At 41.9% G+C, this 26,579-nt stretch overlaps 1 protein-coding gene across 4 annotated transcripts in view; it reads right to left on the reverse strand.

The window, feature by feature from the left end:
* mon2 (MON2 homolog, regulator of endosome-to-Golgi trafficking) overlaps window positions 1-26,579 on the reverse strand; it is a 143,167-nt gene that overhangs the window by 71,842 nt on the left and 44,746 nt on the right. For all 4 annotated transcript variants that reach the window (XR_013498715.1, XM_078219693.1, XM_078219692.1 and 1 more), the window contains 5 exons: window positions 26,143-26,274; window positions 14,760-14,889; window positions 5,304-5,401; window positions 4,619-4,744; window positions 802-996 (listed from right to left, as the gene is read on the reverse strand). Coding sequence is in view for 3 of the 4 variants with exons in the window: in XM_078219693.1 (XP_078075819.1) it covers window positions 802-996; window positions 4,619-4,744; window positions 5,304-5,401; window positions 14,760-14,889; window positions 26,143-26,274 (681 nt within the window). In the remaining variant the exon portion in view is untranslated. The remainder of the gene's footprint in view (window positions 1-801; window positions 997-4,618; window positions 4,745-5,303; window positions 5,402-14,759; window positions 14,890-26,142; window positions 26,275-26,579) is intronic.

Here is a 26,579-nt window from a genome sequence, read left to right on the forward strand (position 1 = left end):
TTTCAGTGAATAGTTCTGTGTGGTGGTATAATAGTGGCACAAACATTAATTTATATGGATGCAAGAAAGAATGTCTGCATTTACAATACACTCTTATTTACTATGCAGAACTAGCTAGATAATGAAAACTTCATATTATTTAAATTCCAATGTTAGTATACACAATTGAAACATTTTATTAAAAAAAGCCTGAAAAAAATGTTTTATTTTCTGCACACTTCTAAGCCTTTTAATGGTCCCTGCTCAAAGATCTCCTGACCTCATGCTTCTCTAACCAGCAATGTCATTGTCCACATGGCTGACTCCTGCAATTGCACTGGTCAGTCTGCTGGGAACAGGAAGGTTAAAAACCTTTTGAACCCAGGTTCATAGACAAGTCCACCACACCATTTAATATTTTAAATGAAAAGATCATTTAAAATTTAAACTATTAACAACACAGCAGACTTTGAACAGGAAGTCAAGCAAACAACAATATATAGACTCATAGATTCACCCTTCAATGATGGACATGAATATGGTCAAATATTTATAAAGTCAACTGGTCACACATTAATTAACACGAATGGGCCTATTTAGTGTTTCATTATTGCATTAATTCAGTGGAAGTTGTAAAGTGCGTCTGAAAGAAATTCTTAACCAAACAATGGCCATAGCAACACAAGTACAGATGCTGCATTCCAAAAGACTATAGAATTTCATAGTATATAAATATAGGTTTAAACACAATAATAGTACAAATGGCCGAGAAAAAAATCTTTTAATCCAACAGGTAAATAAACAGAAATCTTAACCCCTTACCAAAAGACTATAGAAGTGCTTGATTAAAACAGATACCACTCGCAGAAGACGCATGCAGATGGGAAAGTATGGTTTCTCAACAGGAGTTGGGGAAGATGGAGTGTTCGTACCCTGTCTGAATTTGATATTGGGAGAAAACAGCTTGATCACCAAGGGGCAAACCCTTTCCTTCAGAAGGAAACTGAACTCTTGATGCTGCAGGGAAAAAAAATGCAGAGTAAAGGTCAACAATGCAAGCTGCCATTTTCAGAACAAAATCCAAGTGCCATTAATATGCAAATACAAAATTACCACCGGTCAGGGAATTCCTGTGATCAGTTTGTCTACAAAATAACTGGCATTGCTCTTCAAAAATAACTCATTGTTTGAAGTACTTTGACGTGATGAGCTTTTAAGAACGAATGCATATTAAACTGAAACCAAAGGTATTTCAAATGGCCTTAATTGTGTTTAATTATGCAGATGGCAGACATTAACAGAGTACCCCTTTGAGCCTCTACAAACAGACGGACTATAAACTGTGATTGTTGAGTTAGGAGGCATATGCTTACAATGTGTAACTTGATAAATATAAGTGTATAAAAGATTGGCTCCAGTTCTATCCTTCACCAACTGGCTTTCTGGAACAGAATACTACATAAAGAGTAGAGGTCTCGCTCATGTATAGTCTTCTGCACTGTATGATTCTATGAATTAGCTGCACAGTACTGTGGGGCTTCCTGAGTGTATTTAAAAAAAACACTTAATAAATGCTAGTTATTTCTTTTTCAGTGTTTAGCAAAGACATCTGAAATTCTTCTGCTAGTTCAAGGGGCATTAACCTCTTTGTTTAGACAAATAAAGAGGTAAACTTGTGCTCATATCCTGCATTGCAACTTGAGGACCACAGTTCCACTGAAGATTAGCAATCATACTGGTGTGTTTCTTACATCAGTGTTTATCAAAGAATTAAGGAAATAAAGAAACACAGTGGGAGAAGGAGGGGAAAAAGTAGTGATGAACAGCAATATGGAGATATACAGACAGAAAATCAAACAAATAAAGCAAAAGATAGAAAAAAAACAGCAGGAAGAAGCAAAGATTGAGAGACAAAAGGCCAATGAGAAGGTTTGGAAACGTTGTAAAATCAGATATTCCAAAACAAAAAGTATGAATAACAGATGAAAACAATGTTAATTTGCGCCTCAATGCACGAAAATAGAATAAAGGCAAATACTTGAATTTACAGGATAAATCATGGTGGTTTTGATGACATTTTTTTGAACTGTTCCTGAAACCATACTATGGAGGGGATCTACTTTAAATCGGTGTGTCTGTGCCCAACGTTAACCACCAACAAATCATTTCATTCATCCCACAGCAGACAATGAAGATATAGACAAATATAAAAAGTAAATCATTCCAGTGCAGGACTTCAGAACAAAGGAGCATAAACTTAAAATTAGAGCTAGGCTAGTTAGGTGTGAAATCACTCAGGTAGTGGAAACTTGAAACGCGTGCCCAAGGGTTGTGGATACTGAGTCCATTTAAGTCCAAGACTAAAGCCAATACATTTTTGTTAAGTGAGGACATCGAAGTAAATGAAGTTCAGGTACAAGTCCCCCATGACACAATAGAATGATACATTATATTTGAGAGGTTGAATAGCCTCCCCATGTTTCGATGCTCCAAAGGTAACTTTAATTTCTTTTACAAAGGATATTGCTGCCTCTATTCTGGTCAGTGCTCAATAGAAATGACTCACACCATTAAACCAGGTTGCCCCTGGTTCCAGGCACTCAGTAGTGCCACGTAACCAAAATTAGCTCATGTCTGCGGGAGGCGTACGTTGTCGTGAATAAAATGCTGCACATTTAGTTACAAATTTGTTTTCTATAGTGCTTTAGAAAGCATGAAGCCATGGTCAAAAAAGTTGCTAGATGCCTTTATCATTACCAGCTGATGGGCGGCACGGTGGCACAGTGGTTAGCACTGCTGCCTCACAGCGCCAGGGACCTGGGTTCAATCCCCTTTAACATTACCAGCTGAAAACCTGTCACAAGGCAAAACCAACAGATCATTTAAATAAAGTCAATATGTCCAAACAAAATCATAACGGTCACTTTATTTTTTGTTGGTAAATGAATAAAAGTTCTCGCTCAAGAAGATCATTAATACTACGTTGAACTAAATTGGTTTGTAAGGTGTTCAGTTAGGTCTATAAAGTGACTCCAGTCAGCACTCTGTGTTAATAGGTCTGTCTGCCTCCAATAACCACATATCATTGCTGAAGCCAGCTCCTGGCAGGAACCACTTCCTAGTTGCAAGTTACTATCCTGGGACAGATGAAGCAAACTTGGCAGTAGATTTGGCACCACTATTGGCAGATAAATTATGATAGATTCAAGGTCACAGAACAGTAAAGTTAGCTACCTAACAAATTTTATAAACCATTAAATCACAGAATCACAGAATACTACAGTGCAGAAGAGGCCCTTCGGCCCATTGAGTCTGCACCAATGCATGAAAGACCCCTGCCCACCTAATCCCACTTGCCAGCACTTGGCCCATAGCCTTGAATGTTATGGCATGTCAAGTATTCATCCAGGTACTTTTTAAAGGATCTGAGGTATCCCACCTCCACCACCCTCCCAGGCAGCGCATTCTAGACTGTCACCATCCTCAAATCCCCCCCAAACCTCCCACCCCTCACTTTTAACTTGTGTCCTCTCATAACTGACCCTACAACTAAGGGAAACAGCTGCTCCCTATCCACCCTGTCCATGCCCCTCAATCTTGAACACCTCCAATATGTCATAGAATTCTTACAGTGCAGGAGGCCATTCGGCCCATTGAGCCTGCACCGGCAACAATCCCACCCAGGCCCTCTCCCCGTAACCTCACGTACCTATCCGACTAATACCCCTGAGGGGCAATTTAGCATGGCCAATTAACCTAACATCTTTGGAGTGTGGGAGGAAACCGCAGCACCCAAAGGAAACCCGTGCAGACTCCGCACAGACTGTGCCCCAAGCCAGGAATTGAATCTGGGTCCCTGATGCTGTGAGGCAGCAGTGCTAACCACTGTGCTACCGTGCCACCCAATGCTGAGGTCGCCCCTCAGTCTTCTTTGCTCCAGAGAAAACAACCCAAGCCTATCTAACCTCTCTTTATAACTTAAATGTTCCATCTCAGGCAATATGCTTGTGAATCTCCTCTGCACCCCTTCCAGTGCGATCACATCCATCCCATAATGTGGCGACCAGAACTGCACACAGTGCTCCAGCTGTGGCCTCACCAAAGTTCTATACAACTCCAACATGACCTCTCTGTTTTTGTAATCTATACCTCGATTGATAAAGGCAAGTGTGCCATATGCCTTTTTCACCACCCTATTTACCTGCCTTTCCACCATCAGAGATCTATGGACAAACACGCCAAGGTCCCTTTGTTCTTCAGAACTTCCCAGTGTCAGACCTAGTATAAAATGTTTAGCTTTTAATTGTTATTTACAGGATGTTTCTACAAATGAAATTCACGACCTCCCTTGCGGTCAGCTGTTAAATGCACTGCAGGATGCGCCCTCGTTTCAGTACATGGGTTGTGCTGAGTTACCTGATCTCACCCCCAAGCACAAGGCCATGTGCCAATAACCAACATCCAGAAAACACCTCTCCACGCACCCTGGGTATCCATCACTGAGCGCCCTATCTTGGCCCGGGAGCGGAGGGGCATTGGAGCAGTGAATGTGACTGCCAGCCACATCACCCACCCCCCCTTTAAATAAGGGCAGTGGGAGCCCAAACAAGTGTTAGAAGTCATAACTGAAACACTTTACTTGTAAAAACACTCGTGGAAAGTCATTCAGAACAGACTCCAGAAGTTCCAATCCAAAAGTTCGGGTCATTTCCGTCATTCCAACCAACCAGTAAGGGGCATCTGCATTTACCAACTGGCATAAATCCTGGAAAATTAAATCAGAGCGATCATGTCAAAGGAGGTATTTTTGTATTAACTGTCAAATTCAGAATAAAACCATATTACTTATCATGGTTCACATTACAGGGAGATTCACCTTTGAGGAACTATCAGCTGTTTTCCCTGCCCCCTATATTTGTCAACATGAATATTGCTATTTAAAGAAGGCCAGTGATGTAACGGAGGAAACCGGATTGAAAGAACTACCGAGCGGAATTAACCAGCACCGCTAAAAGTGAAGCATCATTGAAGCACCACAGGTAACGGCTTTACCTTCACAGACGTTGATTCAGCTCCTTCACAGTCAGAGTCGATTTTAATTTAACTCAGTTTCTCCAGTGAAGCCACTGACGTAATCAATTCAAACACAGACATAAAAAGAAATTAAAATACAGAAAGTGTGTGTGTGCGTGGGGGGTGGAAGAAAGCTAAAGCAGGATACTAAAATTAAATAGAATGTTAGGCAATTGATCTTTTAAGTACCAACCCTGCTTAACCTGCGATTGATTTAACAAACAAAATTACTCTGCAAGGAACGTCTCTACCTGAAAGAGCATGTATGCATCTTTCGCACATGGCCTCAGCGTGCTGACTGTTCTTCTGTTGCTATTGCCTTGGACGGCAGGAGGATGACTGTCATCATCTGAAATAAACATAGTTGAAATTAAAGCTCTTCACTGAGCTAGATGCGAGCTTTCGGTACTTAATCAACGCTTTTTATTCTTCCTGCAGAGATTCAAATCACTATTTGAAATAGAATATTCATTCAATATTGTTTTCAGGAAATAAGTTGCTGCTTTTTGTGCATGTAGTTAGACTTCTTAGAATCCCTACAGTGCAGAAGGAGGCCATTCGGCCCATCGAGTCTGCACTGACGGCAATCCCACCCAGACCCTATCCCCATAACATCATGCATTTACCCCAGCTAATCCCCCTGACACTAAGGGACAATTTTAGCATGGCTAATCCACATAACCCGCACATCTTTGGACTGTGGGAGGAAACTGGAACACCCGGACAAAACCCACGCAAGCCACGGGGAGAACGTGCGAACTCCACACAGACAGTGACCCAAGCCGGGAATCGAATCTGTAACAAAATTTTATATTCGCTGAAGAAACAATTGTTAGGGCAGCAAGGTGGATAAAAAGAACCCATGGTCTTCTTTGTCATCGCAGGCATAACTTGCCAAGATTTAAAAGAGGGCTCTAGCAGTAGCTTGCTGAGTAAGTGCTTCCTTATCATGGCACCAAAATATACTTACCAGAAAGTGCAAAGTTCAGCACTTGATATGTAGGAAGTCAAGGAATGTCAGCTGAAATATTCGAGGACAATAACTCCAAGCCAGGGAAGGAAGACTCAGTGCTTCTTCCTAACTATTATCTAGCAACACATCTTCATAAGTATATGTGGATATCAGGCGAGAACGTAATCAGGCTGGATTCTAATGGCCCCCATGATGAAATAGTTTGCTGAATTTAAGGTCCAGGCTTTCTGCCCCCTATCTAATTTTTTGGGCCAAACTGAGTAACACGGGCAGGCAAAATAGCGCTGGGGAGCTTGTGCTCTGTTGATTTCCCAAGTCTCTGCACCTGGATTTGATTTCCAGCACCAAGCTCTTTGGCTTGAATGACAGACGGCACTTGCAAATACAAGAAATACCACTCCTACAACACATCTTAGATTTCTTTCCATGCGATACGAGGGTTGTTCATTATTTTTGGTCCAGAGTTCCAAAATTGGCAAAAGATGTAAAATATTGGCAGCCAGAGCATGTTCAAGCTCACAAGAAGTGCTGTGCATAGCATCAGGAGGAATGCAGATCCCAAAGCAAGACACCATCCCGTTTCTCTGGAAGCTCGGCACTCCCCAAACAAAGAACAAAGAAAACTACAGCACAGGAACAGGCCCTTCGGCCCTCCAAGCCTGCACCGATCATGCTGCCCAACTTACCTAAAACCCCCTACCCTTCCGGGAACCATATCCCTCTATTCCCATCCTATTCATGTATTTGTCAAGACGCCCCTTAAAAGTCACTACTATATCCGCTTCCACTACCGCCCCAGGCAATGAGTTCCAGTCACCCACTACTCTGTGTAAAAAATCTGCCTCGTACATCTCCTTTAAACCTTGCCCCTCGCACCTTAAACCTGTGCCCCCTAGTAATTGACTCTTCCACCCTGGGGAAAAGCTTCTGACTATCCACTCTGTCCATGCCTCTCAATCTTGTAAACTTCTATCAGGTCGCCCCTCAACCTCTGTCGTTCCAGTGAGAACAAACCAAGTTTCTCCAACCTCTCCTCATAGCTAATGCCCTCCATACCAGGCAACATCCTGGTAAATCTTTTCTGTACCCTCTCCAAAGCCTCCGCATCCTTCCGGTAGTGTGGCGACCAGAACTGAACACTATATTCCAAGTGCAGCCTAACTAAAGTTCTATAAAGCTGCAACATGACTTGCCAATTTTTAAACTCAATGCCCCGGCCAATGAAGGCAAGCATGCCGTATGCCTTATTGACTACCTTCGCCACCTGCATTGCCACTTTGTGACCTGGGTACCTGTACACCCAGATCCCTTTGCCTATCAATACACTTAAGGGTTCTGCCATTTACTGTATATTTCCTATCTGTATTAGACCTTCCAAAATGCATTACCTCACATTTGTCCACCCACCCATTTTCCCTACAACTTGCTGTAGCGTAGCTCTGCTTTCTTTTCATTAGGACTTGGATCTTAAGGTCACGATTATTGAAACTGGAAAATAGTTAAGGTTAATACCCAATTCCATGGTAGGTAGAGATGGTGCACCCAGATCAACAGGGAGGGGTGGAATGCACAAAGTCTTGCTCTTATCGTCTTAGCTCAGTGCATGAAGAGCTGACAATAGATTGGATATTGGAGAGCTGTTGGCATCTAGCAGATATCAGGAGGAGCAGAGGGAAAATGCAACAGAGATAATTTCAGAAAATGGAAGATTTTCCCCGGCGAAGTATTCCCATCAAGACTTTTTGGAAATGATACATATTTGACTCTAGAAATAAAGTCAACTTTGAAAAATAGCAACGTTTTTAAAATTGTTTCTGCCTTTTCTCCTAGTTCTGGAATAGGCAGACCAGTTTACGTTTGGAAACTCTTGTTCTTCCACTTCCAGAAACTATGCAATTTCAGACAAGATAGAACATATATTGGACCATCATAAAACTAGTGAACAGGGAATAACAAATACAAATCTAACCATTTCAATTTATTAAGTTAGAGAATTGTCTTGTGAATTGTGTTTGTCCCCCCAAAATTGTAAAATCTCCTGTCCTGTTGTTCTCTCCAATTGCACTAAACATTCTCTTGCACACTGACTGGCACATGCCAAAACAAAATGAAACTGAATAGATTGCAGAGATGAAAAAGGAAGTTTAACTAATTCAGCTTTCGCTGTTAATTAGATCAACGTTTAGGACCTGCACAGATTCCAGAGAAAAAGGTGTGAATAAAATAACTGGAAGTTTTAATCTCCCATAAAATTGCAATTCAAACTGAAACTATTACTCTGGGAGGTTGATTGGCCATGCCAAATTGCCCCTTCGCGTCAGGGGGATTAGCAGAGTAAATATGTGGGATTACGGGGATAGGATCTGGGTAGGATCACTCTCGATGCAGGCTCGATGGGCCAAATGGCCTCCTTCTGCACTGTAAAAGTCCAGTCAAAATTTCCAAAAATACTCATTTTAAAACAGGGACAAGTACTAATCACTGGTCGTATAGGAAAAGCTCTAGAAATTGAATGTATGGTTGAAATGCACATTTTGCAATCACCCAAGTAATGAAGTTTATATCGACATGCTTTGAAATATTAACAATTTACTGCAGAAAAGCAAAGGATAAAAGAATCAATGTGAAATGCAGGAACAAACAGAAAAATTGAAGGAAACATCAGTATACTCTCAAACAGTTCACCCTGTTCTGCAGAGTGAAGGCTGAAACAAGGCCTACTGATTACAAATCATCAACAAAGGAGTCCGCGGCAACAGACCTTTGTCAGAAGCAGATGGAGAACTGATTGGGGGAGAGGTAATTATGATGCGATTAGGCAAGAATTAGGGGGCATAAGTTGGGAACAGAAACTGTCAGGGAAAGGAACTAATGAAAAGTGGAACTTTTTCAAGGAACAAATACTGGATGTCCTTGATAGGTATGTCCCTGTCAGGCAGGGAGGAAATGGCCGAGTGAGGGAACCATGGTTCACGAAAGAGGTGGAATGTCTTGTGAAAAGGAAGAGGGAAGTTTATGTAGGGATGAGGAAACAAGGTTCAGATGGCTCGATTGAGGGTTACAAGTTAGCAAGGAATGAGCTGAAAAAGGGGCTTAGGAGAGCTAGGAGGGGACACGAGAAGTCCTTGGTGGGTCGGATCAAGGAAAACCCCAAGGCTTTTTACTCTTATGTGAGGAATAAAAGAATGATCAGGGTGAGGTTAGGGCCGGTCAAGGACAGTAGTGGGAACTTGTGTATGGAGTCAGTAGAGATAGGCGAGGTGATGAATGAATACTTTTCTTCAGTGTTCACCCAGGAGAGGGGCCATGTTTTTGAGGAAGAGAAGGTGTTACAGGCTAATAGGCTGGAGGAAATAGATGTTCGGAGGGAGGATGTCCTGGCAGTTTTGAATAAACTGAAGGTCGATAAGTCCCCTGGGCCTGATGAAATGTATCCTAGGATTCTTTGGGAGGCAAGGGATGAGATTGCAGAGCCTTTGATCTTTGGGTCCTCGCTGTCCACGGGGATGGTGCCAGAGGACTGGAGAATGGCGAATGTTGTTCCTCTGTTTGAGAAAGGGAATAGAAATGACCCTGGTAATTATAGACCGGTTAGTCTTACTTCGGTGGTTGGTAAATTGATGGAAAAGGTCCTTAGAGATGGGATTTACGACCATTTAGAAAGATGCGGATTAATCCGGGATAGTCAGCACGGATTCGTGAAGGGCAAGTCTTGCCTCACAAATTTGATAGAATTTTTTGAGGAGGTAACTAAGTGTGTTGATGAAGGTAGGGCAGTTGATGTCATATACATGGATTTTAGTAAGGCGTTTGATAAGGTCCCCCATGGTCGGCTTATGATGAAAGTAAGGAGGTGTGGGATAGAGGGAAAGTTGGCCGATTGGATAGGTAACTGGCTGTCTGATTGAAGACAGAGGGTGGTGGTCGATGGAAAATTTTCGGATTGGAGGCAGGTTGCTCGCGGAGTGCCGCAGGGATCAGTGCTTGGTCCTCTGCTCTTTGTGATTTTTATTAATGACTTGGAGGAGGGGGCTGAAGGGTGGATCAGTAAATTTGCTGATGACACCAAGATTGGTGGAGTAGTGGATGAGGTGGAGGGCTGTTGTAGGCTGCAAAGAGACATAGATAGGATGCAAAGCTGGGCTGAAAAATGGCAAATGGAGTTTAACCCTGATAAATGTGAGGTGATTCATTTTGGTAGGACTAATTTAAATGTGGATTACAGGGTCAAAGGTAGGGTTCTGAAGACTGTGGAGGAACAGAGAGATCTTGGGGTTCATATCCACAGATCTCTAAAGGTTGCCAGTCAAGTGGATAGAGCTGTGAAGAAGGCCTATAGTGTGTTAGCTTTTATTAACAGGGGGTTGGAGTTTAAGAGCCGTGGGGTTATGCTGCAACTGTACAGGACCTTGGTGAGACCACATTTGGAGTATTGTGTGCAGTTCTGGTCACCTCACTATAGGAAGGATGTGGAAGCGCTGGAAAGAGTGCAGAGGAGATTTACCAGGATGCTGCCTGGTTTGGAGGGTAGGTCTTATGAGGAAAGGTTGCGGGAGCTAGGGCTGTTCTCTCTGGAGCGGAGGAGGCTGAGGGGAGACTTAATATAGGTTTATAAAATGATGAAGGGGATAGATAGAGTGAACGTTCAAAGACTATTTCCTCGGGTGGATGGAGCTATTACAAGGGGGCATAACTATAGGGTTCGTGGTGGGAGATACAGGAAGGATATCAGAGGTAGGTTCTTTACGCAGAGAGTGGTTGGGGTGTGGAATGGACTGCCTGCAGTGATAGTGGAGTCAGACACTTTAGGAACATTTAAGCGGTTATTGGATCGGCACATGGAGCACACCAGGATGATAGGGAGTGGGATAGCTTGATCTTGGTTTCAGATAAAGCTTGGCACAACATCGTGGGCCGAAGGGCCTGTTCTGCGCTGTACTGTTCTATGTTCTATGTGTTCTATGATTCATTTCACTGACAATGGAGAGGAAGAATCTCATGGAGCAGAGCTCTAAGTCAGTGTAGAGTTCCACACAGTTAGTGTGCATAGACACAAATTGGGAGCTGGTAATTTTTAAACCACTCCCTGCTGGATTTTTGCTGGACATTAGCTTTTATTTACTTTTCAAGTTACTTTAATTCTTTTAGAGGAGAAAAAAGGTAAATATTAACTTAATAAATGTCCACCATAAAGAGACTTTAATCCAATCCAGACTTTAGCTCGGTGAATTCATTAAAAAAAAAATTCCCCTCTAACAATTCTCCTCTCTGAATGTGAAAGGGTAACTAGACTTGATAGGAAGGATATTTTTGTGAAATTAATCTCAAACGGCTACACAACCAGCTTCACTTGGAAGCAATTTACACCAATTTTCTCCCCATCGTACACTGAGTAATGATAACCATTTGTCTTCATTACTGCAAATGCTCTCTCAGCGATGCATCACTTGACTTGGTTTTTTCACGCTGATGGCTTCTACGCTTGGGGTTAATTCCCCAACTAAAAGATAAAGGAAGACAGAAAAACTAAAAGACAACCAGCAAGCAGGGGAATTGGACAATGGTGAAAAAAATAATTCCAGTGTCCAGATGACCAAGTCTAAATGACTAAATGTTATGCTGGAATTTGTGTTTTTTGGAAGCCAAAAACTGTTAATGATTGTGGGAGAACAGTACACTCATTATTTGTGCTCAGTGCCGAAGCTGTAGAATGTAAGATTTGATGGCTAGAGCTCCTGTCATTATTTGTGTTGGCTGTGCAAGCTAGTTTCCCAAATCTTGTTTGCGTGAAGGTTGGCTTGTTGAGAGTACAAAGATGAACAAAGAACAATACAGTACAGGAATAGGCCCTTCGGCCCACTAAGCCTGTATCAATAAGCAGTTTCTATCCTTCTGTTCCTCTCCCGTTCACATGTCTATCAAGAAACGCCTTAAACGCTACCAACATGCCTGCTTCCACCACTTCCACTGGCAGTGCATTCCAAGCATCCATCACCCTCCAGGTGAGAAACTTGTCCTGTACGTCTCCCCTAAACTTACCCCCTCTCACCTTAAACCTGTGTCCTCTTATAGTTGACCTTTTCATCCTGGGAAAAAACCTCTGACTATCCAACTTAAACATAAAACTATAAAACTTAAATAACTTATGCACGGAAAGGTTTAAATTAGATTCTTGACCTTTGGAAATTCTAGATATGAAGAGAAAATAAATATTTTAGCAAATTACCTTTTCTGGAGTATCTTAATGAAAGAAGGCTAAACTTATGAAAGTTAATGTGAGCGATATTAAAGAAGGTAGAACTACAAGTGAAAATGTCTAGTGAAAAACATTCTACTGATATATTATATTTTCAATGCATTTTCCTTACAGCGCTGTGTTGTATAATGCCTGTAAAGGTTTAGCATGATGATTAATTTTGACTTTATGCATTATGATCAACAACTTTGGAATGACAGAAACATAGAAAATAGGAGCAGGAGGAGGCCATTTGGCCCTTCTAGCCTGCTTTGCCATTCATTACGATCATGGCTGATCATCCAACTCAATAGCCTCATCTTGCTTTTTTCCCCATAACCTTTGATCCTATTTGGCCCAAGTGTTATATCCAGCCGCCTCTTGAATACATTCAATGTTTTGGCATCAACTACTTCCTGTGGTAATGAATTCCATAGGCTCACCACTCTTTGGGTGAAGAAATGTCTCCTCACCTCCGTCCTAAATGGTCTATCCTGAATCCTCAGATTGTGAGCCCTGGTTCTGGACCCCCCACCACCATTGGGAACATCCTCCCTGCATCTACCCTATCTAGACCTGTTAGAATTTTATAAGTCTCTATGAGATCCCCCCCATTCATCTGAACCCTAGTGAAAACAATCCTAACCTAGTCAATCTCTCCTCGTACATCAGTCCCGCCATCCCCAGAATCAGCCTGGTAAATCGTCGCTGCACTCACTCGAGAGCAAGAATATCCTTCCTCAGAAAAAGTGACCAAAACTGCACACAATACTCTAGGTGTGACCTCACCAAGGCCCTGTACAGTTGCAACAACACATCCTTGTTCCTATACTCGAAACCTCTCACAATGAAGGCCAAGATGCCATTTGCCTTCTTTACCACCTGCTGCATTGCATGCTTACCTTTAGTGACTGGTGCACAAGGACACCCAGGTCCAGCTGCACACTTCTTGTTTTTGCTTCCAAAGTGAATAACCTCACACTTATCCAAATTATACTGCATCTGCCATTGATCAGCCTACTCACCCAACCTGTCCAGATCATTCTGAAGGATCTCTGCATCCTCATCACAGTTCACCCTTCCACCCAACTTGGTATCAGGTGCAAACTTTGAGACGTTACATTTTGTTCCCTCATCCAAATCATTAATATATACTGTGAATAGCTGGGGGCCCAGCACCGATCCCTGTGGCCCCCCACTAGTTATTGCCTGCCAATTTGAAAAGCACCCATTAATTCCTACTCTCTGTTTCCTCTCTGCCAATCAGCTTTCTATCCATCTCAATACACTTCCCCAATCCCATGCGCTTTAATCTTGCATGATAATCTCGTGTGGGACTTTGTCAAACGCTTTTTGAAAGTCCAAATATACCACATCAACTGGCTTCCCCATGTCAACTCTACTAGTTACATCTCCAAAGAATTCCAACAGATTTGTCAAGCATGATTTCCCCCATCATAAATCCATGCTGACTCTGTCTGATCCTGCCACTGCTTTCTAAATGCTCTGCTATAAAGCCCTTGATAATAGATTCCAGAATTTCCCCCACTAAGCTTACTGGTCTATAATTCCCTGTTTTCTCGCTACCACCCTTTTTGAATATTGGAGTGACATTCGCTACCCTCCAATCTGCAGAGACTGTTCCAGAGTCTATAGAATCCTGGAAGATGACCAATGCATCCACTATTTCTAGAGCCACTTCCTTAAGTTCTCTGGGATGTAGATTATCAGGCCCTGGAGATTTATCCGCCTTCAATCCCATCAACTTTCCCAGCACCATTTCTCTACCAATATTGATCTCCCTCAGTTCTCCCCTTTCACTAAATCTTGCATTCTCCAACATTTCTGACATTTGGTTTTTGAAAGACATCCTCTTTTTGTGAAGATAGAACCAAAGTATGTATTCAGTTGCTCGGCCATTTCTTTGTCCCTATTATACATTCCCCTGCTTCTGTCTGTAGGGGACCTACATTTGTCTTCACCAACTTCTTTCTCTTTGCGTATCTATAGAAACTCTTAGTGTCAGTTTATATGTTCCCTGCAAGCTTCTCCTTCCTAATCAATCCCTTGGTCCTTCTTTGCTGAATTCTAAACTGCTCCCAATCTTCAGACCTATTATTTTTCTTGGCCAATCTGTATGCTTCTTCCTTAGATCGGATGCTCTCTCTAATTTCCTGAGTAAGCCATGGACTGGCCCTCTTACCTGTTTTGCTTTTGGGCCAGACAGGAATAATTATTCAACTTCATTCTGAAGGTGAGGCCAAATTTATTTTTCATGGGTTGTGCTATTTCTAGCTTAGCAGCAATACCATTAGAAACATACACCATCCATTCTACATGTAGGAAATACGTAGCAACCATTTTGCAATCATCCAACAGGGGTGCATAGCCCTGATGATCCAGCTGTTCACCATTTCTGCTCTAAACATTTTTCTGCAAAAACTCTTGCAAATTGATACATGATGTATGCATTTAGATTGCACAACCACCTCAACTCACTTTTATGTTGCTCATCTTCAGCGTCCATTCTCTCAAAGACAACTGTAACCACTTGCCGTACCGTAGCTGCTGCTGTGTTATTGGTGATATTGTCTTTGGTAAAGTGTAGCCGAAAGCACAGTACAATTGCCTGAAAGATATTGGAAACAGAAACTTTTGTGAGTGCAAAGGAAAAGTGAATCCACAAAGATTAAAATCAACTACGGGTATTGCAATAAATAGCGACATTACTGACAGATACAGAAGTTGGGACGTCTTGTTGAAATTGTACAAGACATTGGTAAGGCTACACTTGGAATGCTGTGTACAGTTCTGGACACCCTCTTATAGAAAGAATATTATTAAACAAGAAAGTGCAGAAAAGATTTACTAGGATGCTACCGAGACTTGATGGTTTGAGTTACTAGGAGAGGCCGGATAGACTGGGACTTTATTCTCTGGAGCATATGAAGCTTGGAGGTGATCTTACACCAATAATGAGGGGCATAGATCAACTATATAGTCAATAGCTTTTCCCAAAGGTAGGGGAGTCTAAAACTAGGGGACATAGGTTTAAGAGGGGAGAGATACAAAAGGGTCTAGAGGGGCAACTTTTTCCACGCAGAGGGTAGTGAGTGTGTGGAATGAGCTGCCAGAGGTAGTAGTAGAGGCGGGTACAATTTTGTCTTTTAAAAAGCATTTAGACAGTTACGTGGGTAAGATGGGTATAAAAGGATATGGGCCAAATGCGGGCAATTGGGAACAGCTTAGTCGTTAAAAAAAAGGGGGCGGCATGGACAAGTTGGGCTGAAGGGCCTGCTTCCTAGGTATAAACCACTATGACTCTATAATTAAGAGATTTCACATTCAAATTTCTACTTAAGTGGCATTTAAGAATGATCATTATTTCAGGGAGTCTCTGACAAGATAGTGTTTAAAATCAGGAATTTATGTCGGAGATTAATTTGGGAAGTTAAAAAGTGTGTGTTGCTTCCCTGAAAACAAGCAAAAAGTAATTGACAACAGATTTCCATTGGCTCATATTTCCATTGGAAATATTAGGTTAGGAAAACATTTAAAAAGGAAAAGATTAGGCAACCATTAAAATACTTAGCAACAATAACTGACAATTCAGAGCTCAAGGAGTAATGAAGGAAGATCACAGATGCTAGAATTCTGAAAATGAAAATGCAGGAAATGAGTCTATCTGAAAGAAGGTGTATAATTTATGGCCCTTTATTAGAAGACCTGAAGTGTCCAGGCACCCTTCTTCTCTCAGACGATGATGGACTTCTTGGGTACACAGGTTCACCTTTCATTTTTAGGTTCATAGAAGTAGGTAGGGACAACAACATGTGTGATTAAAACTGTTAATAACTAATTTGATGGGAAAACAGACTAGGAAGCGAAAGAAGATGGAAATCAACTGACAAACTTAATTACTCAATAGCAAATATCGTAAAGTGAATACCCAAACACAAAACAAAATGTGTGAGACGAGACTAGACAGGGTTATAGAAATCACTCCTGTCGTCAAAGTTTCTGCAGAAAGAATACATTATTGGCAAGGACCAGAAAAAAATTAAATGCTCATTCAGTTTAAGCATGACATTAAATTTAATAAACTGGAACTTTAAATCCATTTACAAAGGGTCAATTTGTTAAAAATGAATTAAATATTTACCTTTGGCCATTTTTCAGAGTTATATAATATGAGGACAAAACTGTCTTCAGCTTATTCAATTCAAAAGATTCCAGGTGGTAGATTGGATTGGATACTGACATTTTATAGTTTTAATGACACTGGGTGGCACGCTGTGAGGCAGCAATTAGCACTGCTGCCTCACAGCGCCAGGGACCCGGGTTCAATTCTCGGCTTGGGTCACTGTCTGTGTGGAGTTTGCATGTTATCTCAGTGTCTGCGTGGATTTCCTCCGGGTGCTCCGATTTCCTCCCACGGTCTGGAAGATGTGCTGGTTAGGGTGCATTGACCCGAACAGGCGCCGGACTGTGGCGACTAGGGGAATTTCACAGTCAACTTCATTGCAATGTTAATGCAAGTCTTACTTGTGACTAATAAATAAACTTTATCTTTCATGCCGTGGCTTAAATCTAGCTCCAAGACTATGGGATAAAGAGTCTTGTGTCTCTAAGGTTTCTTTATCTCGTTGCCTACTGAACAAACAAATGTCCATAACTTGCTATATAGAGGAGCAAATAATGGAAAAAATAAGATACCACATATCTTAGATTCGTCGCAATTGAAGGACATCCCTGTAGGACTTCTTTAGTAGTATCCTAGGTATAACCACCTTCAGCTGCTTCATTTAAGACCTTCCCTCTGTCATAAGCTCAGAAATGGGGGTGTTCGCCGTTGACTGCACACTGTTCAGCACAATTCACAACCCCTCAGATACTGAAGCAGCCACATCCACATGCAACAAGATCTGGACAACATTCAGGCTTGGGCTTATAAACTGCACCAGGGCTTCTTTGATACTACCTTCCACACACTTCACCTTTAGCACCAGTGGTGCAGTGACAAATTTTGAGATGCAGGGATTCTTAAGAAAACTTGTTGGCCATAACATTTCTAAATCTGTTTTCATTTGTATTAAACATTTGAGTACCCAATTGTCAGTAAAACTATGCTTTTTAAATGAAAAATATTTATGCTGGTAGGCATTTTATTTCAAACCATGTGGCCCTTTGAACCAATAATCATTAAGGTAGCTAGAATTTCATTATGCAATGGTTTAGTTATTTCATTCAATCCAATTAAAAACATGGATTACAGAAAACTTTACTTACTTCTGACGGGGGTGGTATATAGAGAAACCACTGCTTTTCTTGATTTGTATTAATAACCTGGAGCTGGGTGTACAGGGCACAATTTCAAAACTTGAAGATAATGGACCAATTGTGAACCATGAGAAGGACAGCTATAGATGTCAAGATACAGACAGGCTGGTGGAATGGGCAGACGTGTAACAGGTGAAATCTAGAGAAGTGTGAAGTGTTACATTTGAAGTGGCACCCTGGTGCGCTCCAGCCAAGCAATAGTCCTGTTTAGCACCTGTAAGGACAAGGGCAGCAGATGCATGGGAACACCATCATCTGCAAACTCCCCTCCAAGCCACACATATCGCAACTTGCAACTATCTCATTATTCCTTCACTGGAACAAAATCCTGAAACCGTCTTCCTAACAGCACAGTGGGTGCACCGACACCACATGGACTGCAGCGGTTCAAGGCAGCGACAGCTCACCAGCATCTTTCCAAGGAGAATTAGAGATGGGCATCAAATGCTGGCCTTACCAGGGTTGTCCATATCGCATGAAAGAATAAAAAATAACACAGATGCAGGAGCTTGAAGCAGAGGGAAATTGTTAGTGTCGAATGCAAAGAGCTCGAGTTTTTAATGAAAACAGACAGTGCTGGAGAAACTCAGCAGGCCTGTGGAGAGAGAAACAGAGTTAACATTCTGTCTCTAATAAGAGTTCTTCAGAACAGTTCTGAAGAAGAGTCATATTGGATTCGGAGTGCTAACTCCTTCCACAGATGTTGCCAGGCCAGCTGAATATTTCCAGTACAGTTTTGGTCACCTAGTTACAGGAAGGATGTAAATAAGATTGAAAGAGTGCAGAGAAGGTTCACAAGGATGTTGCCGGGACTTGAGAAGCTGAGTTACAGAGAGAGATTGAATAGGTTGGGACTTTATTCCCTGGAGCGTAGAAGATTGAGGGGAGATTTGATAGAGGTGTATAAGATTTTGATGGGTATAGATAGAGTGAATGCAAGCAGGCTTTTTCCACTGAGGCTCGGGGAGAAAAAAACCAGAGGGCATGGGTTAAGGGTGAAAGGAGAAAAGTTTAAAGGGAATATTAGGGGGGGCTTCTTCACGCAGAGAGTGGTGGGAGTGTGGAATGAGCTGCCGGATAAAGTGGTAAATGCGGGGTCACTTTTAACATTTAAGAAAAACTTGGACGGGTTCATGGATGAGAGGGGTGTGGAGGGATATGGTCCAAGTGCAGGTCAGTGGGACTAGGCATAAAATGGTTCGGCACAGACAAGAAGGGCCAAAAGGCCTGTTTCTGAGCTGTAATTTTCTATGGTTCTATGGTACTGTCTGAATTATTAAAAATCTGCAGCATTTTGCTTTTATTTTAGAGCGAGCTTCAGTTTGCGTCTAACTGCACAATGCTTGACCTGGGAGTGCTTAATGGTAGAAGAAATGGGAAGCTAGTGATGGGATCAGCCTGATGGTATCATGTGGTAGTGCAGCAATGTAGGGCTTGCCTTTGGTTCCTCAGCAACATCTTAAATTCCTAAAGTCATGTTGCTTGGTGCAATGATTTGTGGAAATTATTTCCACGGGGGAAAAGATGAGACACATTTTTGGACACATGGTTGTATCATGTTAAACACTATTAGGCCTCACTTTCCTTTTGTCAAAATTATGACTATTCCATTATCACCCTGGAAAGTGAAGCTAATGCCAAACTTCTGTCCACTGCTAATTATCTCCTGAAATCTTTCTCCTCTGTTCCAATACTGATTGCAGAGCGCAGTGACTATCTGGCCATTAATATTGAGGCAATGTATTTCGATGCATCTGTTGTGCCTCCTCACTTCCTTGCACAACAAACAGAAGCTTCCCCCTTCCCTAGCCCTGGGTCATGTCTTTCTCTACTTTCTCTCCCACCTACACGCAGGCTCCCTGCCAGATCATCTTGCCCACAAGACTGATCGCTTGCTCCCTAGACCCCACTAAACAGATCATGGAACTCCCTTTCCTTATCATGTTAATGGATACTGCAAATGGTTCCCCTTCTGCAGGTTCCTACTTACTTCCTTTCAAAACTGTCAGCACCTTCCTCAAAAAGAACTACCCTCAAACCTGGTCTTTGCAAACTGCTGTCCCATCTTCAACCTTCCCTTCCTCTCCAAAGATTGAATCTCCCCAGTCAAGAGTTCCACCTCTTTCACTGTACTGAAATAATCTTAATCCGAGGCACAAATGATATTCCCTGATCCTGGGTCCATGCTGCATTCTTGCTTTCCAACCTCCCTGCAGCCTTTGACAAAGGGAGGACACTGTGCTCTTTTAACATCTCTTCATTCTTGGATCTGCTTTTACCAGCAATGGCTTCTTTTCCTCCTGCTGCACCATTATCTCACGATTAATCCTGAGCTCCCTATGATTTCGCATTTATGTTGCGCCATGGCAATGTCATCTAAGGACATGGAGCCAGCCTCCACATTTATACTCATGATACCCAACACAATCTCTCCCAACACCACTTAATTCTTTCATTACCTCGATACAGTCAAACGAACTGTCCAATATCCAGCCTTGGATAGCCAAAACCATTCCCTTCAGCCCGAGCCACAAATTCTTTACATTTGTTACTAATTCCAATCACTCCCCAGCTATTTTCTTAGGTTGAACCAGACTGTTCCCTACCTTCCCTGGGGGCATAATGGTTAGCACTGCTGCCTCACGGCGCCAGAGACCTAGGTTCAATTCCCAGCTTGGGTCAATGCCTGTGTGGAGTCTGCACATTCTCCCCGTGTCTGCGTGGGTTTCTTCCTGGTGCTCCAGTCCGAAAGACGTGCTGGTTGGATGCATTGGCCATGCGAAATTCTCCCTCAGTGTATCCAAACAGGCACTGGGAGTGTGGTGAGTAGGGGATTTTCAAAGTAACTTCACTGCAGTGTTAATGTAAGTCTACTTATGACACTAATAAATAAACTTTTAAACTAAACTTAAACTTCTCCAACTCAGTGTTCATTTTTGTTTGATGCACCTCTGTGAAGCACCTATTTTCTATTCTAAAGGCACTACATGAACAGAAAGCTGCTATTGTTATTAGTGGTTATCCCGTGATCGAATACTTACCCTTGCAGCCAGGAAATGATGCTGGGTGTTGGGGAAGGGAGAAAAACGTAAGTGATGAGCAAAATCATCTAAACACACTGTATAGCACCTATATTATTACAGTGAAAATTTAGTTCTCTCAAATATAACACATTGTTTTCAAAAACATCAATTCCTTTCTCTCCCTCATCTCTCAGAGAGGGAAAGAAAATAATATTGAAATTATTTTCTAGAAAATAATTTTAATTTTCAGAATAATCCTTTCTCTTCCATTTCCCTTTGGTACAATGCCAAGGACCTGAAGCTACTGCTAGAATTTTATTTGGCAAATATTAGGTTGAGAAGGTGATTTAAAAAAAGACAGTAAAGAAAGCAAATGGAATTTTAAAGTTTATATTTAGGAGCATGATTATAAAAGGCACAAAAGCAAATTAGGGCAGATGCTGGAATCTGAAACCAAAAGAGAAAACGCTGGAAAAATCTCAGCAGGTCTGGCAGCTTCTGTAAGGAGAGAAAAGCGCTGACATTTTGTGTCCTGATGACCCTTTGTCAAAGCTAAAAGGCATAGAAAGTGGGAAGGCTTCATGTGGAATTCGTGCAAAGCATTAGCTCGACCTCAGTTGGAGTAAGGTGTGCAATTCTGGGCATTCTATTGTTGAAAGGGTAGCAGAAGCAAGAAAAAGGGACAATAATAAACCACTCTCACAACAGCAGGTTAAAGTCCAACAGATTTATTTGGCATAACGAGATTTCTGAGCACTGCTCTTTCATCAGGAGAGAAGGAACAGAGAAGGAAAGCTTCTGATTCCAAATAAACATGTTGGACTTCAACCTGGTGTTGAGAGACTTCTTACTGTGCCCACCCCAGTCCAACGCTGGCATCTCCACATCAATAATAAACCAGGAATAAGAGGCTAGATTTGGAGAAAGTTTTTTTTTCTCTCCCCACCACTATAATCGAGAAGGTTAAAGGGAGTGGAGACTTTCAAAATAATGAAATGTTATGATACACGTGCGATCGATATAAATATACATGTTTTTTTTCTGTTAAGGGGAATGTTTAAAATTCAGGGTTTTTTTGGCAGGCAGACGGTGTGTCTGGAACACATTTAGCTTAGATGCTGGGAGAGCAGGATATCATAGAAATCATAGAAACCCTAAAGTACAGAAAGAGGCCCTTCGGCCCATTGAGTCTGCATCGACCACAATCCCACCCAGGCCCTACCCCCATATCCACCCACTAATCCCTCTAACCTACACATCTCAGGACACCAAGGGCAATTTTAGCGTGGCCAATCAACCTAATCCGCACATCTTTGGACTGTGGGAGGAAACCGGAGCACCCGGAGGAAACCCACGCAGACACGAAGAGAATGTGCAAACTCCACACAGACAGTGACCCAAGCCGGGAATCGAACCCAGGTCCCTGGAGCTGTGAAGCAGCAGTGCTAACCCCCACTGTGCTACCGTGCCGCCCCATTTTACTCATTTTAGCCATGCAGTCTTTACTTAGGATAGAGCTAATGGATTTCTGTTTATAGATTTGAGATTTCCCTTGGGTTTTGATTAAAGGAATGGAAGGTGGGTCTAGGTATGCAGGGTCATGTGATGATGTGGTTAATGGGAGGAGCTAGGTCTGTAGCAGGGAGAAATAGTTCAGTTCTGGCTGGGAATTGCTTGAAGACAGAGGTTCTCTGCAAGCTACTGAAACTCGCTCTCTCTCAAAGCTTCAAGACTGACTAAACTTATTATAGCAAGTATATTATTGGTTGCTAATTGTATTTAAAGTGGGTTTTGAGTCTGTAAAAGGAATATTGCTTATTTGGAACTGAAACAGACATAAGTTAGAAACTAAGGAAGTTTCATTTCATTTTTAAATTGTTCAACTGTTAATATTTAAGCTGCTTAATTTGGTAGAGTTATATTTAAACTCTGTTATTAAACAAAGTTTGTTTTGCTATAAAATGTCCCTAATTTGTCAGTGAAATTACTCCATGAGTGAGCATCCTATCCTCACATTTATGCAACAATAGAAAAATTGTTGGGCTCTGGTCCAGTGTCGTAATGAAACTTGGGGTAAATAACAAAGGATCATTTCCATCAGTTGGCAAGTTGGTCATACACCCAGTATTACCACAACGAGAGAAATCAAGTACAAAGTTAGCAAAAAATACCTGCAAACAGAAGGATACTGTTACAATTAACAACAGGCCAATGGAATACAACTTCAATACGGTATCAAAATAACAATTAAAAACTACTCCCGAAAGTTTCTCACATCCCCAGAAAACTTAATAAATTTGCACCAAGTTATTTGGGTGTGTGAATATTCCCATATGTGGGTCTAAAAATCATATGACAGTCCATGTATGGAAATAAAAACACCTAGAGAGCTTTCCGCTGGCTGACAACAGTTCATGTTGGAGCTCAAGCAGGTAAACAAGGAAAATGTTACCGAGCGAGAACCAATTCTATACCAGTCTCAGTGTCTGAATGCACTCATAATCCCCCTAGGTAAAGATTTGTACACATACTCCATGAGTCTCAAAGTTCTCCTATGAAATGTGCAGTTTCCACTCATCTTCATTACTCCAACCATGCCTGCTGCCCTCCAAGTAAACATTTCCTCCATCTCCAGCAGACAGGACACTGTGTTCCATGGTAATCACAGTCTGCACAAACTCCAGCCACATTGCCAACAAGGTCTCTATTCACCTCCCTTTCAAAATAACTTTATCGTGTCAGACTCAGCTGCTTTTGCTGGTAGTCTATTCCACACATTAACTATGCTCTTCTAGGGCAAAGCTTCTTCCCTTCATATCCCAAATTCTGCTCATTAATGTACAACCTGGATTCAAATTTCTCCCCTTTAATCATTTTCGGAAAAAAAAAAAAAAATTGCCTTCACCCTGTGTTACAGTCTCCAGCATAAAATGCAAAATACCACTTGCATTTATACTCAAAGGGTGCAAAATAATCACCTAATCAGGTACAAGTTGTTCATAAAAACTAGAAATCCCATGTACTAACCTGACAACTACAAAATGGGGAAAGTCAGTTTATCACATGCATCTTATGGTATGAATTTATTTGCTTGACTACCTTGCATTTAAGGTTATATATAAATATTAATCTGATCTTTGGAAATAATAAAATGATAAGAAAATAGAACTAGAATCATAAAATCCCTACAGTGCAGAAGGAGGCCATTCGGCCCATCCCGCCTTCACTGACAACAATCCCACCCAGGTCCTATACCCGTAACTCCACGTATTTACCCTCCTAATCACCCTGACATTAAGGGGCAATTTAGCACAGCCAATCAACTCAACCCGCACATCTTTGGACTGTGGGAAGAATCCGGAGCACCCGGAGGAAACCCACGCAGACACAGGGAGAATGTGCAAACTCCACACAGACAGAGACCCGAGGCTGGAATCGAACCTGGGTCCCTGGTGCTGTGAGGCAGCAGCGCTAACCACTGTGCCACCATGCCACCCACTACTTCAAAGGACTCACCTCACAGTTTATCTGGGGAAAAAATGCTGAGTTTGTTTTTTAAGTTCTGCTGATTTTGTGGCTTCTTCATTTTGGGTAGTCTTCCCTTAATAACTGCTCTTGTTTCAATACAAACCTAGGAAAAAAACTCTCGACTTGTCTTTATTCACAGAATATTTGATTGCTTCTTGGACAGTTTTTCTTCCTTATCTGATCCTAATCATAGAATCCCTACAGTGCAGAAGAAGGCCATTCGGCCCATCGAGCCCGCACCGACAGCAATCCCACCCCAGGCCCTATCCCCACAACCCCACACATCTACCCCACTGATCCCCCAAACCGACACATCCTGGGACACTAAGAGGCAATTTAGCATGGTCAATCAATCTAACCCTCATATCTTTGGACTGTGGGAGGAAACTGGAGCACCCGGAGGAAACCCACGCAGACACGGGGAGAACGCGCAAACTCCACAGAGAGTGACCCAAGGCGGGAATCAAACCCAGGTCCCTGAAGCTGTGAGGCAGCAGTGCTAACCACTGTGCTGCCCTTTGGGATGAATCTTTCACATTTGTGTTGCTTGTTTACATTGCTCATGATTGATCCTTGGGACGAGTTTTGGAGATATACCAACTTCACACATAAATATCATAACTGCTATATAATGTCGAAGCAAGGTTTAAAAAAAATATTTTTGGTTGTACAGCAGCAATGGCGAATCCAGAGCTCTACTGTCTGAAATGGCTAACAATTTTAGCTGTACACAGGCAAATCACCACAGCAAGGAAATAGTTGACATATGCCATTAGTACCCAAAGGAAACACAAAGAAACATAGAACCTTTACTGCCACTGGACACTGTCAGCAAAAGGGGCTCCAGCATCTTGAGAACATTTGCCTGGGTAATCAAGCAGTACAGCTAGATGTGGAAACTTTCCTTATCGAACACATGTCATCATTAATTGATGACCTGTTAACTCAAAAGAGCACATGAAACCAAAAATGCATACCCTTCGCCCTTGCAAACATCGACTATACTTCACCATGCTGAGTCAGTGAGCTCCCAGCTGAGGATCATGTGCAGAGTTATTTTCAGTTGCGAGCTGATGGGCACAGTCCCAAGTTTCACTTACTTCAACCTACACTCGAGGCATTTGTGGGACCTTTGCCGCCAATCTGTCAGTTCATGACACGCAAATATAAAAGGGCTCACGATTTAATCATTATGGCACAGCCGTTTGGACAAGTGCTCTATCTTAAAAAAGCAATGTGATGCCAAAAAGCAGCAGTACAACTGTCAAGAAAAATGATTTCACACTAATAATGGGGAAAGAACAAACACGACATACTTCTTTGAAACCTCCAAGGGTTTAACGATTTCATTTCTGGTAACCCAGGGGGTAATGGGAGAGCGAGAAAGTTATATTGCAGGGTACAAAGTATTGGCTGGCAAAAATACACAACCTTTCCTTTTGCAAATGTCATTTCCTGGGCCAATAGCTTCCCAAGTGAGAGTCACATATGGAATTATTTTCATTTGTAAACTTGTCAGCAGTTTCCAAGCCTCACCTGTTTTTAGCTCCAGCCAAGGAAGATCACTATTATTCTTCAAAAACTAAAAATTATGCCCAGTTTCAAGACATTGGGTCAAGGATGGATAATGAAAAACCGGGTCCCAAATTCACACATCATCTCAAATTAAAATGCGGTTATCTTCGCAACTTTCATTATTAAAGTTTATTTGGGCATGATGTTTGAGTTTCTTAGGTCAAACCTCAAGGAGAAAGATTAACTCAAATAAATTAAATCGCAAAGATTACAATTAAACATGATAACTTCCCAGGCTGAAGTATATAAACCCCAATGACGAAAACGATAAACACACTTCAGTTTAATGTAAAACACCTCAGAATTCAGCTCCTGTGCATTTAGGTTTCATTACTTAACGTTTAATATTATTAAACAGCTAGTTCCACTTGGGAGAGTTGTTCAAGCGTGCATGGCCGATTCTTTATACCTCGTACCTTAGCGAGGACATCATCGTGCACCACCGTGTTAGTAGTCAAAAGGACCAGGACCGTTTGAAGAAGTTTGAGCTCCTCCAGCCCATTTTCCATCAACTGCCACAGCATGTTAATGATGTTTCCAGCTGCACCCTGTCAAAATGCAGACAAATCAGACAGTAAGGAGCTTCATCGAATAAAGCACAGAAAGAGGCCAAGCACTCCCTTGAGCTGGCCCTTTCGAAGAGGGCAATCCCAGTTTGTGCCACTTGCCAGCTTTCCCCAGATCACTGCAACATATAAGCACATTCTGTTTTGCACTTTTCAGTTTTTCTATTATATTTTCCATTAAACACAGAACATATAATTTACACAATATTATGACACAAAGAGAACACAGTTTCCACAGCTTGTAACATTAAAACTAAACCTCTACACTAGTGGAGCACATGAAAGTC

This window comes from Mustelus asterias, chromosome 9 (genome assembly GCF_964213995.1).
Source record: "Mustelus asterias chromosome 9, sMusAst1.hap1.1, whole genome shotgun sequence".
NCBI lineage: Eukaryota > Metazoa > Chordata > Chondrichthyes > Carcharhiniformes > Triakidae > Mustelus > Mustelus asterias.